The sequence below is a fragment of the Aedes albopictus genome, chromosome 1, assembly GCF_035046485.1.
Source record: "Aedes albopictus strain Foshan chromosome 1, AalbF5, whole genome shotgun sequence".
Classification (NCBI taxonomy): domain Eukaryota; kingdom Metazoa; phylum Arthropoda; class Insecta; order Diptera; family Culicidae; genus Aedes; species Aedes albopictus.
In genome coordinates this window covers 129,687,905-129,705,771 of record NC_085136.1, presented here as the reverse complement: position 1 = coordinate 129,705,771, position 17,867 = coordinate 129,687,905, and the positions used below count along the sequence as shown (strand labels likewise).

The 17,867-nt window shown below is 41.1% G+C and overlaps 1 protein-coding gene across 8 annotated transcripts in view; it reads right to left on the bottom strand.

Annotated features, from left to right (window-relative positions):
- Positions 1-17,867, bottom strand: part of LOC109403571 (MAP kinase-activating death domain protein) — a 116,105-nt gene that overhangs the window by 7,616 nt on the left and 90,622 nt on the right. For all 8 annotated transcript variants that reach the window (XM_029861542.2, XM_029861544.2, XM_062845366.1 and 5 more), the window contains 2 exons: positions 16,038-16,110; positions 15,897-15,943 (listed from right to left, as the gene is read on the bottom strand). In XM_029861542.2, coding sequence (XP_029717402.2) covers positions 15,897-15,943; positions 16,038-16,110 — 120 coding nt within the window. The remainder of the gene's footprint in view (positions 1-15,896; positions 15,944-16,037; positions 16,111-17,867) is intronic.

Genomic DNA, 17,867 nt, shown 5'->3' with positions numbered 1-17,867 from the left:
TGACGTGCGATAATGATGTTACCCGCGAGGTGAAAAGACGGATTGATTGCGGCTGCAAATCGGGCCTTTTTCGGTCTGCGAAACCAACTGAGGTCCCGCAGGCTGTAAACGAAGACAAAAATCGCGTTGTTCAAGTCTCTGATTCTCCCGGTCGCTTTATACGGTCATGAAACGTGGACGTTGAAAGAAGTTGATCGGAGGAGAGCCTTTGGAGTCTTCGAACGTAAAGTGCTGCTAACAATACTCGGCGGTAAACTGGAGGACGGCATTTGACGGCATCGCATGAAGTACGAATTGTACCAGGTATATAAAGAGATGGATATAGTGAAGCGAATACAACACGGCAGGCTGCGGTGGGCTGGACGCGTAGCTCGTATGCCGGAGGAACGACAAGCTAAAATTATAGTCAGCAGAGAACCAGGAAGGGGTCGTCGGCTTCGTGGAAGGCCACGCACACGTTGGCTTTTTTTGCAGTTGAGGAGGACCTAATGACTCTAAACGTTCAGGGCGACTGGAAGCGATTGGCCCAGGACCGAGGCCAGTGGAGGCGGATACTTCATTCGGCGTAGACTCACCGCTACGAGTTGTAGCCCATCAAGTATCAAGTAACTCTTACAACTCGTGCAAAACAAATTGATTTTTTTTGTTCAAAAGTGCCATAAAGTTACGTAATAAAAGATTTCAAAACTTGCTTTTCATATTACTTAGTTGATGAATCTCTACAAAAGGAAATCTAGGGCTTCGAGTTTTTCAGTTACATCTTCTCCCTTACATAACCTTACGATAGGTAAATGATGTTTTTTTTTAACCTTCACGTACCCGACCCCCGACAACTTAATTTGGAAAAGCTGGCATTTCGTCAATTTTCATCTGATTTTTTTGAAGTCGTTCAATCGATCATAAATTGGTGCAAGTTAGTTATACTGAAGTGGCCATGTTATATCCGGATGCGGATACTTTGCGGTCTTCGACAAAGTTATTCGGTACATATAAGACTAAAGTTGTATTTAATCGGTTATGTGCAGTGAATCAAAATTCAACCATCGCGCAACAATAATGACAATGTCGCAACCTGTATTTGTTGCGACAAACAAACCCATGCGACATAAGTTTGTCCCAACTTGAAAATAATGGGATTAACATCGTACACCACGAGCTTAGAGATTTTTAAGCCTTGCATTGCGATTTTCGAACGGTAACTTCGAGTCGGTAAACACTGCAACTCTGGTGAAGCTCTATCATCAAACAGTTTCGACTTTGGGTTAGCAATAATTGATTATTCACGAGTTGAAAAGTACGCAACAAATTCAGCTTCCGTTTTGTCTGCAACAAAAATTTTCGAGATCATGTCATTATCTGTTACCAGTAGGGATAAAGAGTAATCGTCGCAACTTCTTTGTTGCTTGTTTTGTGCCTCGTTTGTCTGACAATTCTCTTCACTGGTTATGTGATTTAAGTGAAAACAGTGAGCCTCATGAAAAAAATGCAAAAAAAAGATGTTTTCCCATATAAACTCCCATACAAACTTCAAATGAGTTTAGCACCACCCAACGTCCGTGTTAACGGATTGACGGAACTGAAAATTTGACCTGATCATCGTGGCATCATATAGATCAAAATGAAAAGGGTGTCCATCGAACTTTTTTACATGTGGTATTTTGAGCCACGCCAATCCAAAACCATTCCGGGGATATTCCGGATTCTACTGTGGTCAAGGGGTGGGAGAGGTGTCTATTTTGCCAAATGGCTTAAAGTGATTATATCGTGTGTTATTGTGTTTGAGAGGCTCCCGCGGAACCTGTTCCAGGTGTTCTGAAGTTGATGCATACTTCAGTAAAAAAAAATTCTGTCCCATTCTCTCGAAATCACGAAGACACCCCCGTGGAACCTGTGCTAGATGTTCCGGGGTGGCCGTATTAGTTGATACAGACTTCAGTCTATCGTTTCTGACTTAGTCATTCGAAATCATGAAGATTGATATGTCACACGGCATGTTTAGGTTGAAAACCAGAAGTGTCCCCAATGAGGCCCCGTGGAACTTGTCACGGTGATCCGGATAGGTCAACTTATTCAAATCTGCTTATCGCAGTTGTGTTTCACTGTTTGCAACAAAAGTTTTGCTGAATATCGATGGTTCAAGCACAATAACACACGAAATAATCACTTTTTGCCATTTTGGCAATCCCCTGACCCCCGTACAATCTGGAATATCCCTGGAATGGTTCCGGATATTGCATGGCCACTTGAGTGTAAGAAACTATCCCCAATTTATGATCGCTTGAGGGCGACTTCAAAAAATCGACGAAATACCAGCATTTTGAAAATGAGTTGTCGAGGGTGAAGGTTAAATCGCTAAGCCGATTTTTATCGATTGCCACGTAGCCCTCGTCTTTGTCAAAGTCAAAGTCGGATCAAACTATGGAATTGTGTTTGTTTACTCTCATAAGAAGTGTATCAGACATTAGCTGTAAATGTTCATAAGACCATAAAAATTATCTAATCGCCTACTGCGTTTTTTGACGTATTAAGTCCCTAGCCAAGCGCCCAAGTCCCCGTTCAAAATGTACCTATGAAAACCCAATTTTCAAAAACTCTCAATTTTCCCATGTTTTTGGGCTCATAAACCTTCCTTGGGCAAAAATTAACAGAACAAAACTTAGACGACCCAAATCGGACCATCCGTTCGCAAGTTATGCGCGGTCCCACGTATGCCACTGTATTTTTATATATATAGATGTAGCTTTGAAAAAAATGGCCATTCTGATGACATTTGCTTCGACATTTGCTTGATGATTTTTTAGGATTTCCATTGATATTTTTTTGAGAAAGTCCCCATTCTTCCAGATTACAAAACTCTGTTATTCCTTTCAAAAATATTTTTCTCGCAATTTCCACTAATTTTTCTTTAGGAAGTGTTCTTGAAATTTCTTGGAAATGCCTAATTTTTAAGACAGTTCTTAAAAAATTGCCTTAGAATCTTTTCCGGAAATCTTTTCGGGAATAACTAAGGCAATTAAACTAGGAATCTCTCCGAAAATTCCTTCAGGAGTTCCTCCAACATTCTATCTAGGAATTTTTCCACGAATTTCCATGACGATTCCTCTATTAATCCCTTCAGGAATTACTCCTACAATTTCTTCTGAAACTAATCCTGCAATTCATTGAGAAGCTCACTTTGTAATTCCTTCAAAATTTCTCCTGGTTATTCCTTCGGCAATACCAAAACACATCTTTAAAGAATACGGGAACCCTTCATTTTTATTCCTTAGAATTTCAGTATGAGTTCCTGGTGAAGTTTCGGATAAATTCCCAAAGGAATTGCGGAAAACAGTTTCTAAAGGAATCGCCGAAAGAATTCTAAAAGAAATTGCTAAAGGAATTTCGGAAGTGTTTCTTAAAAATGACTTAAGGATTTCTTAAAGTAGATTTCGAACAAATTTGAGACATAATTCACTAACTAAATTGCCGAGTGGATTTGTAAATAAAAAGTCCAAGGAATTATTAAAACAAAATTAGTGGAGCGGACCTGGTGTGGTGGTTAGAACACTTGACTATCACGCCGAGGACCTGGGATCGAATCCCACTCCTGACAAACTCGCAAAATGTGAGTTCTTCTTTCGGACGGGAAGTAAAGCGTGGGTCCCGAGATGAACTAGCCTAGGGCTAAAAATCTCGTTAATACAGACAAAAAAAAAAACAAAACAAAATTACCAACAGAGTTCCTTAAACAGTTTTGGAAGAATTCTAGAAAAAATACCATTGCCTTTCTTCCTTCGGGAATGGAAGTTCACTTGAGTTCGCTGATTTCACAGAACACTTTGTCTTACCATTCGGAATGGGTTTGGAAAAACAAATAAATTTCGTATGTGATAGAAGTAGAAAGCTCGCACCCGTTTGTTTTGTTGCTTTCCTTCATGCTGCTGTTTTATGGTTCTATGACGCAGTGTTATAAAGTTTAATAAATGTTAACAAGAAAAAAAATCTTAAAGTCTTTGCCAATTATTATTTTTTATGATTTGTAAAAAAAATATGATAATCGTCGATGCAGTCATGATATTATGAGTCATAGTCATGATATCATACAGTAGCATGTTTTACGATTTAAAACTTTTTTGTCATGTTTTTAAAGATTTTTTCCCGTGCTAAATATTGGAATTTTAATAAATTCAAAAATTTTATGCAGTGTGAAAACTGTTATTTTGGAGCACGATTTCAAAATCACAAAAATGAAATTTTATATAAACAATTGTCGTCGTTGATGGAAGTCAATGACTTATTTTATTTTAATTTGTCATCTGATATAATTCATTGTGATATGTATTGTGTTATGCAACGAATATTTATATTTACAAAAATAATTGTAAGGGAAGGGTTGGTGATAAAAAATCGTGGAAATCGCCTCACATAATAATTTAACTACCCCAACCTGCAAATATTACTCCTCTAGCATAACGCATTTACTTACATATGTTTATAAAAATCAAAGCAAAACAAATACTACTCTGAACAAAACCAAAAAAGTTCCAGTAACGCATATGCAGTAGCGATTGTAACAGAGATGTATGCATACAGAACAGTATGAAGTAATGAAAATATTTCACAACATTTTTTAACTTACTTTCAGAGAGGAGACGTGTAGAAGATAGACAGAAGCCTGCTTTAAGTCACATTTAACAGACACCACGCACAAAACGCACACTCTTTTCGCTAGGTGAGACATGCTAGGATTGTACCTGTTCTGCTCGCATAACGTCAACATACAGAACAAACACATGGCTTTCTACGAAAGGCACCGCAATTTTTGCATATTTTCATACTCCTGCTGACTATACTAGAACTCAACATGGTTAGGCACTTGCTTGCAAAACGTGTGATATGTAGTTTGTGTGTTTTTCGGGGATGCATTGGAACGAGCAGCGGTGGCACATTGTGGTCCTTAAGACCCCACGGATGGTCTTTTTTGGTCTTGGAGCAATTTCTTTGCGTGACGTACGGAGAAGATTCGGTGCAGGCTTAGTGCGGCCTCATTAGCCTTCCGTGATCAGTAGAACAGTAGGTACGGTACCGTAGTTCACGTTCAAGGATGGTTTGGCACGTTTGGGAGGAGGTACCACCGACGACGGTCGTCGGTGGAAGGTAAGTTGTTTAAAAGACGTTAGAGATAGTGTCTTCGAACTGAAGGCGTTATAATCGTATGTACACATGGAGATATCTTGGGTAATGCTGTAAAGCTAGGGACATTTTGGACAGAATAAAAGCGGAAGAGAATAGCAAAGCCTACGAGATAAAACAGAGCAGTACAGAAAAGTGCTTTATGATTGTTTGTTATACTTTTGCTATAATAATTAAATGTTGCACAGTAGAATATTTTCCTTTTTAACATTACCAATAGTTTCATTGCATTCCGGGGGATTCATCGAGAACTTTCAAGGATGTTTCGGAAGGATTTCAAGGCATTTCAGGGTTTTAAGTGATGTCCGAAATTGTATCCGCTGGAGCTGATGTTCCATAAGCTTGAGATCCCATGAAAACAACTGGAACGCTCCTGTAACCTCCTGTAACCCACTAGAACACCATGGAACGTCCCTGAAACCCCTCAAACACCGAGACGGTAACATACATACATACATTACATACATTTATTTGTTCCACATCATTAAGACAAGACATAATCAACAATAGTACGCCACAATACTCGGTTTGTGGCTGCCGCTCTCCATCCTCGGTCGCGCCCAATGCTCGCCAAGTCACGCTCCACCTGGTCCGCCCATCGTGCTCTCTGCGCTCCACGCCTTCTTGTGCCAACCGGATCCGTTGCAAACACCAGCAACTTTGCAGGGTTGTTGTCCGGCATTCTTGCAACATGCCCTGCCCAACGTATCCTTCCGGCTTTGGCCACCTTCTGGATGCTGGGTTCGCCGTAAAGTGCAGCGAGCTCGTGGTTCATCCTTCTCCGCCACACACCGTTCTCCTGCACACCGCCGAAGATCGTTCTTAGCACGCGTCGCTCGAAAACTCCGAGTGCTTGTAGGTCCTCCTCGAGCATGGTCCATGTCTCGTGCCCGTAGAGGATTACCGGTCTTATTAACGTTTTGTACATGGTGCATTTGGTGCGTGGGTGAATCTTTTTCGACCGCAGTTTCTTCTGGAGCCCGTAGTAGGCCCGACTTCCGCTGATGATGCGCCTCCGAATTTCACGGCTCACGTTGTTGTCAGCCGTCAGTAAGGATCCGAGGTAGACGAATTCCTCCACCACCTCGAAAGTATCCCCGTCTATCGTAACATTACTACCCAGACGGATCCGGTCGTGTTCGGTTCCGCCTACCAGCATGTACTTTGTTTTTGAGGCATTCACCACCAGTCCGACCTTTGCTGTTTCGCGTTTCAGGCGGGTGTACAGTTCTGCCACCGTTCCAAATGTTCTAGCGATAATGTCCATGTCATCCGCAAAGCACACAAATTGACCGGATTTTGTGAAAATCGTTCCCCGGCTGTTGAGCCCGGCTCGTCGCATCACACCTTCCAGCGCGATGTTGAAGAGTAGACATGAGAGTCCGTCACCTTGTCGCAGTCCCCGGCGAGATACGAATGAACTGGATAGTTCACCCGAAACCCTTACGCAGTTTTGCACACCGTCCATCGTTGCTTTAATCAGTCTAGTCAGCTTCCCAGGAAAGCCGTTTTCGTCCATGATTCTCCATAGCTCTGTGCGGTCGATACTATCGTATGCCGCTTTGAAGTCGATGAACAGGTGGTGCGTTGGGACCTGGTATTCACGGCATTTCTGGAGGATTTGCCGTACGGTAAAGATCTGGTCCGTTGTCGACCGGCCGTCGATGAAGCCGGCTTGATAACTTCCCACGAACTCATTTGTTTTAGGTGACAGACGACGGAAGATGATCTGGGATAGCACTTTGTAGGCAGCATTCAAAATAGTGATCGCCCTGAAGTTCTCACATTCCAAATGGTCGCCTTTCTTGTGAATGGGGCAGATTACCCCTTCCTTCCACTCCTCCGGTAGCTGTTCGGTTTCCCAGATCCTGACTATCAGCCGATGCAGACAGGTGGCCAACTTTTCTGGGCCCATCTTGATGAGTTCAGCTGCGATTCCATCCTTACCAGCTGCTTTGTTGGTTTTGAGCTGGTGAATAGCATCCATAACTTCCCTCAGCGTGGGAGTTGGTTCATTTCCGTCCTCCGCTGCACTGGCGTCGTCGTTCCTTCCGTTGCCGTGGGCTCCCGTGCCTACGTTCTCCACGCCGTTCAGGTGCTGATCGAAGTGCTGCTTCCACCTTTCGATCACCTCACGTCCGTCCGTCAAGAGGCCTCCGTCTTTATCCCTGCATATTTCGGCTCGCGGCACGAAGCCGTTGCGGGATGCATTGAGCTTCTGATAGAACTTCCGTGTTTCTTGGGAACGGCACAGCAGTTCCATTTCTTCACACTCTGCTTCTTCCAGGCGGCGCTTTTTCTCCCGAAAGAGGCGGGTCTGCTGTTTCCGCTTCTGTTTGTAACGTTCCACGTTCTGTCGAGTCCCCTGCTGCAGCATTACCGCCCTCGCTGCGTTCTTCTCCTCCAAAACCGTTCTGCACTCTTCGTCGAACCATTCGTTTCGTCGATTCCGTTCCACGTACCCGATGGTGCTCTCGGTTGCGTCGTTGATGGCTGCTTTCACTGTACTCCAGCAGTCCTCTAGAGGGGCCTCATCGAGCTCGCCCTCGTCTGGCAACGCGGCTTCGAGATTCTGCGCGTATGCTGAGGCGACATCCGGTTGCTTCAGTCGCTCTAGGTTGTACCGTGGCGGTCGCCGGTACCGTACATTGTTGATGACGGAGAGTTTTGGGCGCAGTTTGACCATCACCAGATAGTGGTCGGAGTCGATGTTGGCGCCACGATAGGTCCTGACGTCGATAATGTCGGAGAAGTGCCGTCCGTCAATCAGAACGTGGTCGATTTGAGATTCCGTCTGCTGTGGTGATCTCCAGGTGTGACGATAAGGGAGGCTGTGTTGGAAAAAGGTGCTACGTATGGCCATATTTTTGGAGGCGGCGAAATCAATGAGTCGTAGGCCGTTTTCGTTCGTTCGCTGGTGGGCGCTAAACTTACCAATCGTCGGTCTGAATTCCTCCTCCTGGCCTACCTGAGCGTTCAAATCTCCTATGATGACCTTGACGTCGTGGCTTGGGCAGCGGTCGTACTCGCGTTCGAGCTGCGCGTAAAATGCGTCCTTGTCATCATCAGTACTTCCGGAGTGTGGGCTGTGCACGTTTATTATGCTGAAGTTGAAGAATCGGCCCTTGATCCTCAACCTGCACATTCTTTCGTCGATCGGCCACCAACCGATCACGCGCCTCTGCATATCACCCATCACGATGAAAGCTGTTCCCAGCTCGCGTGTGTTGCCGCAGCTCTGGTAGATGGTATGATTACCTCTAAACGTTCGCACCATGGATCCTGTCCAACACACCTCCTGCAGCGCTACGATGCCGAACCCGCGGTCCTTCAGTAGATCGGCGAGTATGCGGGTGCTCCCAATGAAGTTGAGAGATCGGCAGTTCCACGTACCGAGTTTCCAATCGCAAGTCCTTTTTGTTCGCTGGGGTCGTTGCCGTTGGTCTCGGTTCGTATTATTCTGTTGCTGATTTTCCGAGACGGTAACATAAGGCTGAATTTCAGAAGGCTGAATGCACAAAAGGCTGAATACGAAAGGCTGAAATTAAGAAACTAAGCCTGAAATAACAAAAGGCTGAAAATTGAAAAGGCTGAGCATACGAAAATGCATATACAAGTTATAGCGATTCCTTATTTTCTTGGAAATACGCCCCAACTGAGATAAAGCCTGCTTCTTAGCTTCGGCATATCGTGTAAGGGGCACAAAGATGCTCAATGCCAAACTGCCGGTGGAAGCATAATTGTCCCATGTGCATTTTTGGCAATATTGAGATTTTGCAGCCCATGACCATGTATCATGGTGCACTATCATATAAGGAAATAAAAATAGATAGTTTGTTCTGAAAACTGTTGAAAAAATGCAAGGCCGATTTGTAACATTCTAAAAAGTGGACGCAGAAGCGTCACGTTTCATTGGAAATCCTATGGAACAATAAAATCGCTCTAAAACAGAAATTAGTGCTCAAATTCAAAATTGGTTGATGTTAGAACACGATTCAGCACTTAATACTTCATAGTTGAGACAATTTACGTTTTCGAACTTTGGACGCGATTTTCTCGATTGTCTGTTTTTGCACATGGGACATTTATGCGTCCACCGGCAGCAAAGGGATTTAAGAAATATTTCATAATGAAAAGTTCTTGGCCTAAACACGTAACCTTCAGCATGAGCCTTAGTTTGAAAACTGAGCTTAGTGAAGAGGCAAATGAAGCATACCAACGAACACAGGAAGGGACTAATAATATTTATATCGTTTATTTTTCCTTCTTTAAACATGAGCTATTCTTTCTAGTCATGTTGTTTCGGAGATTGTTGTCGTTACCGATACAACCAATTTCATACAAGATTTTCCCTTCTTTGAAATGTAAGCTTTTCTTTTGAAACATATTGTCTTTGCAATCTAGGCGTTCAATAATGCATAGCATTATGACCAGTCGTAAAATTTTCCGATTTAGAACATAGTAACTAAAGCATGTTCACCCAAAATGGCTTAGTATGGCCAACCATGAGCTAGGGGACGAGAGGACGGCCAAACGTCAAGCTCAAGCTAAACCAATGTGAGTGCCACGGTTGGGTAATCGAACAACTAGCAAATTTTCAAGTAGACCGTTAAATCAGTGTATGTATGTAATTATGTATTCCTAATAAGAGTGATGTGCCTGTTTGTCTGAGTTGTTAGTGTTAATCGTTATGTGTCCGACAAACTTTTTGCTTTTTTCTACACCGTGCTTTTCAAATGGGCGCTGGGTACCCGGGTACCCTGTCGGCCACATAAGGGTTAAGGTTAGTCTTTTTACTGGTGCGTTTGAAAACTAGTCGAATCACTATTTCAGCCTTATGTTGTTTCAGCCTTTTGATGCATTCAGCCTTTTGCAATTTCAGCCTCTTGTGTTTCAGCCTTTTGTTATTTCAGCCTTTCGTAATTCAGCCTTTTGTACGTAACCCCAAACAACACTGTAGTGCTCCTGGAACCCCCGAAACCCTTTGAAAACCCTTGCATTGCAACACTTTTGAAACTCACTGAAAAACCCTGGAACGTCCCTGAAACCCCATGGAACCCTACTGAAAACCCATAGAACACACCTGAAACTCCCTGGAGCACTATTGGAATTCCTTGAAAACCATTGAAACGCTTCTGAAATCTGCTAAAGCGCACTAGAACATCCCTGAAACCCCATGCAACGCCTCTGAAAACCCACGGAGCACCCTTGTTACGCCCTGGAACCCTCGGAAACCCCCTGATATAGCCCTGAACCTCTCTGTAATGCACCTGAAAGCCCCTGAAATCCTGGAACGCCCCTAGAACCTCCTAAAACCCCCTGAAGCCCCTAGAACCTCATAAAACCCCCTGAAGCCCCCTGAAACTCCCTGAAACCCTTTGGAACATACAGGGGATGGCCAAAATGTTTGGGATAGGTAACTTTTTTTTCTCTCACAAAAAAGTTCAACATGCTATAACTTTTCATAGAGCGCATCAAAAAATCTCAAATTTTAACTGTTTGTCAACCTACTATATGTGCATCATTGGTACAAATTTGGGCTTGATTGATTAATATTTCGCAAAGTTAGAACCGTTCGGGTAAAACACTATTTTTTAGACAACTCATTTTTGAGCTGTTATATTTCGAAAACCAGTAAACCGAATTGAATGAAATTTTGAACGTACACTAACAATATGTAAATGCTTCGAAAACTATTAAAACATAGGTACTTTTTTAACTTTGAAAAAAGTTATCATGGATTGACACTTTTGGGATTTTTCTCGAAAAAATGTAATTTTTTTACATCATTGTCAATAAATTTTAGTGTTGATATTCAAAGATTTTCCACTTCTGTTCTCAAGTTATCTCTAATCAGATATATTAGAGCCTATTAAGATTGAAGGAAGAACACATATAGTAATTTTTGTGTGGTATTGTAAATTTGACTTATTTTCATCTATATGGGTAAAAATTTCAACCTGGTATAACTTAATTCGTCGTGAGAAAATATTATATTTTAAAACATCGTATTAAGTATCAATATATTGTTGATAAACGTTAAAAAATTCATTCAATTCGGTTCACTGGTTTCCGAGATATGACAGTTCAAAAATTAGTTGTCTAAAAAATAGTGTTTTACCCGAACGGTTCTAACTTCGCAAAAAATTTATCAATCGAGCCCAAATTTGTACCAATGATGCACATATAATAGGTTGACAAACAGTCAAAATTTGAGATTTTTTGATGCACTCTATGAAAAGTTACAGCATGTTGAATTTTTTTCTGGGAGAAAAAAAGTTGCCTATCCCAAACATTTTGGCCATCCCCTGTATATGGAACACCCCTGGAATCCCCTGAAACCTCTGGAATGCACCTTAAAAAACTCATAAAACCGCCTGGAACACTCTTGAAACTCTCAAGATCCCTTTTGGAATACATTAGAACGCCCCAGAAACTCCCTGAAGCCCATGGAACAGCTCGCTCTGGAACGCCCTCGAAACCCGATGAAACGCTCCAGAACCCCTTAAACACTTCTGGAACGCCCCTGGGATCCCCTGGAATATCCATGAAGCCTTCTAAAAGATTCCGGAACACTTTGGGACGCCTCTGAAACCCCCATGAGCACACCTGGGATGCTTCTGAAACCCCCTGAAGTGCCATGGATCGGCCATGAAACACTGTAGAACGTCTATCAAACTCGCTGGAGTGCCCCCGATACATCTTGAAGGCCCTGGAACCGCACTACCACCTAAAAACCCCCTGAAACTGCATGAAACGCTCATGAATTTCTATGGAACACCCATGAAATATCCTAAAGCATTTTTTCGTGATTTTTCCTGGGATTCCATCTAAAATTTCTTCCATAATTTCTTCGAAATTTCCTCCAGAATAGCTTTCGGGATTTTCAAAAAAGATCCAAAAAAAACATTTACATTTTTTTTTTCAGGAGTTCCTTTTAGAGATTCCATAGGGATTACCTCCAGGGATTCCTTTGTGAATATCTCCAGGGATTCCTTTGTGGGTTCTTTAAGCAATTCCTCTGAGAATTCCTCCTTAGTGATTCTTTTGGACATTTCTCGAGAATTCCTCCAAAGGTTCTTCTAAGTATTAATAAAGGAATTCATCCAGGAATTTTCTTCGGGGATTTTTTTTAGGAAATTTCTTCAAGGATTTTTTTACTACAAGAATAGCTACAGGGATTGGTCCAGAGCTACCTTCAAAAATTCCCCCAGCGTTTCCGTTAGGGATGTTTTTTAGGGATTTCCTTCAGGATTTCTCCAAGTATTTCGTCCAGAATTTCTTCGAGCTTTCTTGGAGGATTCATACTCTAACGATAATTATGCGAATTCCACTAGTGAATTCCTGCAAGAGTTTTTCCAGAGATTCCTTAGATATATTTTCCAGTGATATGGTCGGGAACTCCTTCAGAGAGTATTCCGAGAATTCCACCAGATATTCGTTTGGGAATTTCTTCAGAGATTTCTTCGGAGATCCATCCTCCAGAAGTTCTTCTGTGAAATCCTCCTGGGATTGCTTTCCGGATTCCTTTGGTAATTGCAGTCATTCTCAAAGGATTTATCCTCTTTGCATTCCTCCAGGGATTCCTTCGAAATTTATACCAGAGGTCCTTCAAAGATTTTCTCTTGCGAGTTCATCGGATCTTTCTAGAGAGTCCTCCGTATACTCCTTCGTCAATTCTCCCAGGGATTCCTTATGGAATGCCTTTATGGATTTCTCCATAAATTTCTCTAGGGGATTTTGGAATTTCTACAAAAAATCCTTAGGAAAATCCTCCATGGATTCTTTCGGTAGTTCATCCAGGGTTTTTTTCTAAAGTACCTTTAGGGATTCTTGTTGGAATTTCTTCAGGAATTCCTTCAGAAATGATTTTAAAGATGCTTTCGTAAATCCTTCAAAGATTTCTTCAGGGGATTTCTTCGACAACTTCTTCAAAAATATCTTTGGAACCCCTTCCAGCAATACATGGAGGAATTTCTTCAGGAATTCCTTCGGATTTGTTGTGAAACATATTTTCTACTGTATTCAAGGGGCAAAGATAAAGGTCTCCCGAGCAAAAAAGATTAGTAACAAAATAACATATCGAGGTATTAATCTTAAATAACATTATACCTCGATATGCCCTTCATTAGGTGGACATAAGAGGCAAATAACAAAAATGAATACCATAATTTTGTATGAATAACACCTGAAAAATAACAAGTCTTGTTATTTCAATAATGAATGCATACCATACATTTCAAGTGCTCTATTTGTTATCCAGAAGGTATGAAATAGCAAAGTAATAACATTTCTTGCTATGAAATTGAACATTTTTTTCGATAGCTCCATAATGTAATAACAAATCTTGTTCTTCAGTTCAAGAACAAGTTCAAGGGCCCATATAGCCGAGGCGGTAAAGGCACGGGTATTCAGCATGACCATGCTGAGGGTGACGGGTTCTATTCCCGGTCGGTCCAGGATCTTTTCGTAAAGGAAATTTCCTTGACTTCCTTGGGCATAGAGTATCATCGTGCCTGCCACACGATATACGCATGCAAAATGGTCATTGGCAGAGGAAGCTCTCAGTTAATAACTGTGGAAGTGCTCATAGAACACTAAGCTGAGAAGCAGGCTTTTTCCCAATGAGGACGTTACGCCAAGAAGAGAGAGAGAGTTCTTCAGTTATTTTCTCAGCTAAATCAACAATACTTCATCAATACCTAACTTTGCTCAAATACCTCCACTTGTTATTATGGTGTTCTCATAACATTGCGTAGAATAATATAGCAATACCAACAGAAGATATTAGAGCACAGGTTGCTCTTCGTACGTTAAGGTATGCCCTTCTGCTCGGGCAGTTAGCCTTGTGGATAAGGCTATGGATCGCCAATCCGTGCGGGTTCGATTCCAGTTCCGGTCGGGAGCTTTTCTCTACTTCCTTGGGCATAGTGTATAATTGTACTTGCCTCACAATCAGGGGTGCGCTATATACAGATTTATCTGTATTATACAGATTTTTGAGCATCCGTACAAATTTCGTATAATATACAATACAGATTTTTGAGCTAGAGGGGCTATTTTATTTTTGTATGGGATACATATTTTTCACCCATATTTTGTATGGGATACAGATTTTTGAAAATAGTGATACAGATTTCTCCAAAAATCATCTGGCATCCCTGCTCACAATATACAAATTCATGCAATGGCAGGCAAAGAAAGCCCTTCAATTAATAAGTGTGGCATTGATCAGAGAACACTAAGTTGAAGAAAGGCAGGCTGAGTTCCAGTGGGAACGTAAAGCCACAGAGAAGAAGAATTAGATGAATTTGTAAAGTTGAGGGCTCCATAGCCCCACAGCTGTAATGGCGTGGGTATTCAACATGACCATGCTGAAGGTGACGGATTCGATTCCCGGTCGGACCAGGAACTTTTCGTAATGGAAATTTCCTTGGGAATAGAGAATCTTTTCAAAACCGCTTCCAGCAACTCTTGCAAGGGTTCAATCGGGATTTTTTTCTAGGGATTGCTTAGGACATTCCTCCAGAAATTCCACTAAGCATTCCACCAGAAGTTGAAAAACCAAAGTTTTAAAAAACCGTGCATGGATTGCTTCAGAAGTTCTTTTAGAATTCCTTCGGAGTTTTATATTTCTCAAAAAAAATGCATCAAAAATAAATCCAGGGATTCCTTTAGAAACCCTTCCATGGATTCATCAGAAATTTTTCCATGGATTCTTTTAGAAAATACCACAATTTTTTCAGATATTTTTCCAAAGAGACGGGAAGTTTTCCAGATTTTTTTTTTCAAGTATTCTATAAAAAAAACTTCATAAATTCATAAATCTTGAGAATTTCCACCTGCGATTCTTACAAAAAACTAGCCAGGGATTCTTTCAGAAATCCTTCCTTGCTTTAGAAATATCTCCATGGATGTCTATAGAGATTCCTACAAGAATACCTCTAGAGTTTCTTTTGGAAATTGCGATAAGAATATCACTAAAAGTATCATTTTAGTGGAAAACGATTCAAAGATTCTCTTCGCTATCCCCCTGTTTTCTTTAAAAAATATCTCCTAAGCTTTCAGAAATTTTTCCAGCGATTTATAAAAAAAATCTTCCAAGGATTGAAAACTTGAAACGTCAAAAAACGCAGTAGGCAAGACAAAGTTTGCCGGATACAGCTAGTATCTTCGTAAATTCTTTCAGGAATTTATTTGGAGCTTCCTTGAGAAATGTTTATAAAAATTCCCCAAAGATTTCTTCGGAAATTTCCTCAGAAATATCACCAGTGACTCCTTTGGTATTCTTCGGATTCTTCAGGAATTTTCGTAGGGATTTCAGGGGTTTCGGAAGGGAAGTAAAGCGTAGGTCCCGAGATGAACTAGCCCAGGGCTAGAAATCTCGTTAATCCAGATAAAAATTAAAAAACAAGATTTTTGGCAATAGTTACGTTTTTGACGAGAATAATCCAAATCTAGATGTAGACATCTAATACGCAATCATTAAATATTCCGAAATAATGCTCGAGGAAGATATTTTAATGCAACACTTCTAGTTTTTCTTATTTTTTATTTCTTGTTTTTCTTATTTTTTATTTATTTATTTTTTTTTTTTTTTTTTTTTTTGAAAACGTTGATTCATCATGCATTATTAAAACACGACCACGAATTGAAAAAAAACAACAATAACAACAACATGCGAAAACAAATGATATGACTGTTCAAAATTTTCAAATAATTACCAGATTTGACATAAACTTCCGCTGGATCAGCTGCCGCGTTTTAGGATCTGCAGTAGAGAATAAAAATAAGTAAACATTTTATCCGTTTTGTATCGGTTAAAATTCAAAAAACTGATAAGCGTTTTCGCGACGATCACTTACTGTACTCTTCCAGTATGAAAACTCCGCCCTTCTGGGTGAAACATTTCCGAATGTGCTCCAGCCGTATGAAGAACTGTTCGTGACAACCAAAATTGACCCAGAGAAAGAATAAAGTGAAAAAAATGGTTCAGTTCACTGGAATTTATCAACTGTGAAGAGTTTTTCATTCACTGCAATCAAATGCCTTCAACAATCGTGTAGTTGGTGTGTGTGGGTCAGATGCTTATGAACTCGTGAGTTTTAGTTTGTGTTCTGGTGGTTACTTTTCGGTGGGGGGTTTTGTTCTGTTGAAGCAAGCATAAGTTTTGTGCTCTACGATCCGATGTGGCAGAATTTGATAGAAAAATATCATTACACTCTCTATACACTCGGAGAAAATAGAATTTTAGCTTATTGTACATTCCTATACGAAGCCTGCGGGCGTGACTCAAGTAGAGATGATTTCTGTATCATTTTGAATTTGACGGATCATTGCGCTGTATGGTTTCGATCCGGTCGTGGGTGTTGTCTACCGGAAAGCAAAATAAAACAAAACTCAAAGTACTCTAAACAAAGCACTACAGCATACGGTAGCACCTAAGGGCGTAATCTACTTTACAAGGCTCTTAGCAAAACTAAAGCAGTTACGAAGCCAGGAACGAACACATAGTAGGTAAGGCAACAGAAGTGTAAGCACTAATAAGTGAAGGTTAACTAAAAGCCATTCCTCTTCAAACCATAACCGAAAACTCAAGCACTAATTGCCTTAAAGCTAGATGAAAGCTTTTTCTTATATTAGTTCATTACACGGTGTAAAAAAAATATATTTTTGTTTTAACGAAACGACACAATTGATAGTGAAAAAATAAGTGTGGAGTATTACTTTATTGTTTAACAATTCAAATTATCAATAAGAAGGACGTTTTTCATAACTTCTAGCGTGAAATTTACCCGTCTTGGCATCGATTACATTTACGGAAAGCGTGGTGACTGGAATCATCATCCATTCATTGCCATCATCATACAGTCACGAAATCAACGCATTGCGAAACAAGTACTTGTGAGATGGTCTCCAAACGGAAAAATAGAAACTCAAAAACTACTACCTAAAGTTTGGCGCTGTTCAGAAAGATAGAGAGGAAAGGATAAGAAAAGCAACAGTACCTAGATACCGAAGGGTGCATTTGGTTTCAAACGTAGCGATCCTAGTAGCCAGAGCAGCAGCTTCTCTGCACGAGAACACGTGGGTTGGAAATTACACAATTTGCCAGTGTGAGGTATAGCTCAGACAAACAGACGTAACACTCTGATAATTCCCATCGTATACCGATTTGACGGTCTGTTTTAACATTTGATAGTTGGCCATCTGACCATCCGTGGCGCTCGCATAAGGCCACTTAGACGATGGTTAGCCAAACACCCAAACACAATCCTTTTAGCATTGGGCGAACATGTTTTCGTGACTATGGTTTGAATCGAATAACGTTCGAAGTATTATGGCTGTTTGTGGTTATAGTATGTACAAAAGCGACAATTTTTACCCTTCTTACACCCATAAGAAGGGTATAAATACCGCTTGGAAAACCGACTTTCGATCCGAGGCCCGCAGGGCCGAGTCACATATACCAATCAACTCAGCTCGACGAATTGAGCAAATGTCTGTATGTGCGTGTGTGTGTATGTGTGTGTGTGTGTGTATGTGTGTGTGTATGTATGTTACAAAAAAATGTCACTCACGGTTCTCAGCCATCTGTTGACCGATTTGAGTTCTCTTGGAAGCAAATGAAAGCTACTACATCCTAGTAGAACGCTATTGAATTTTATTTTGATTGGACGTTCGGTTACCGAGAT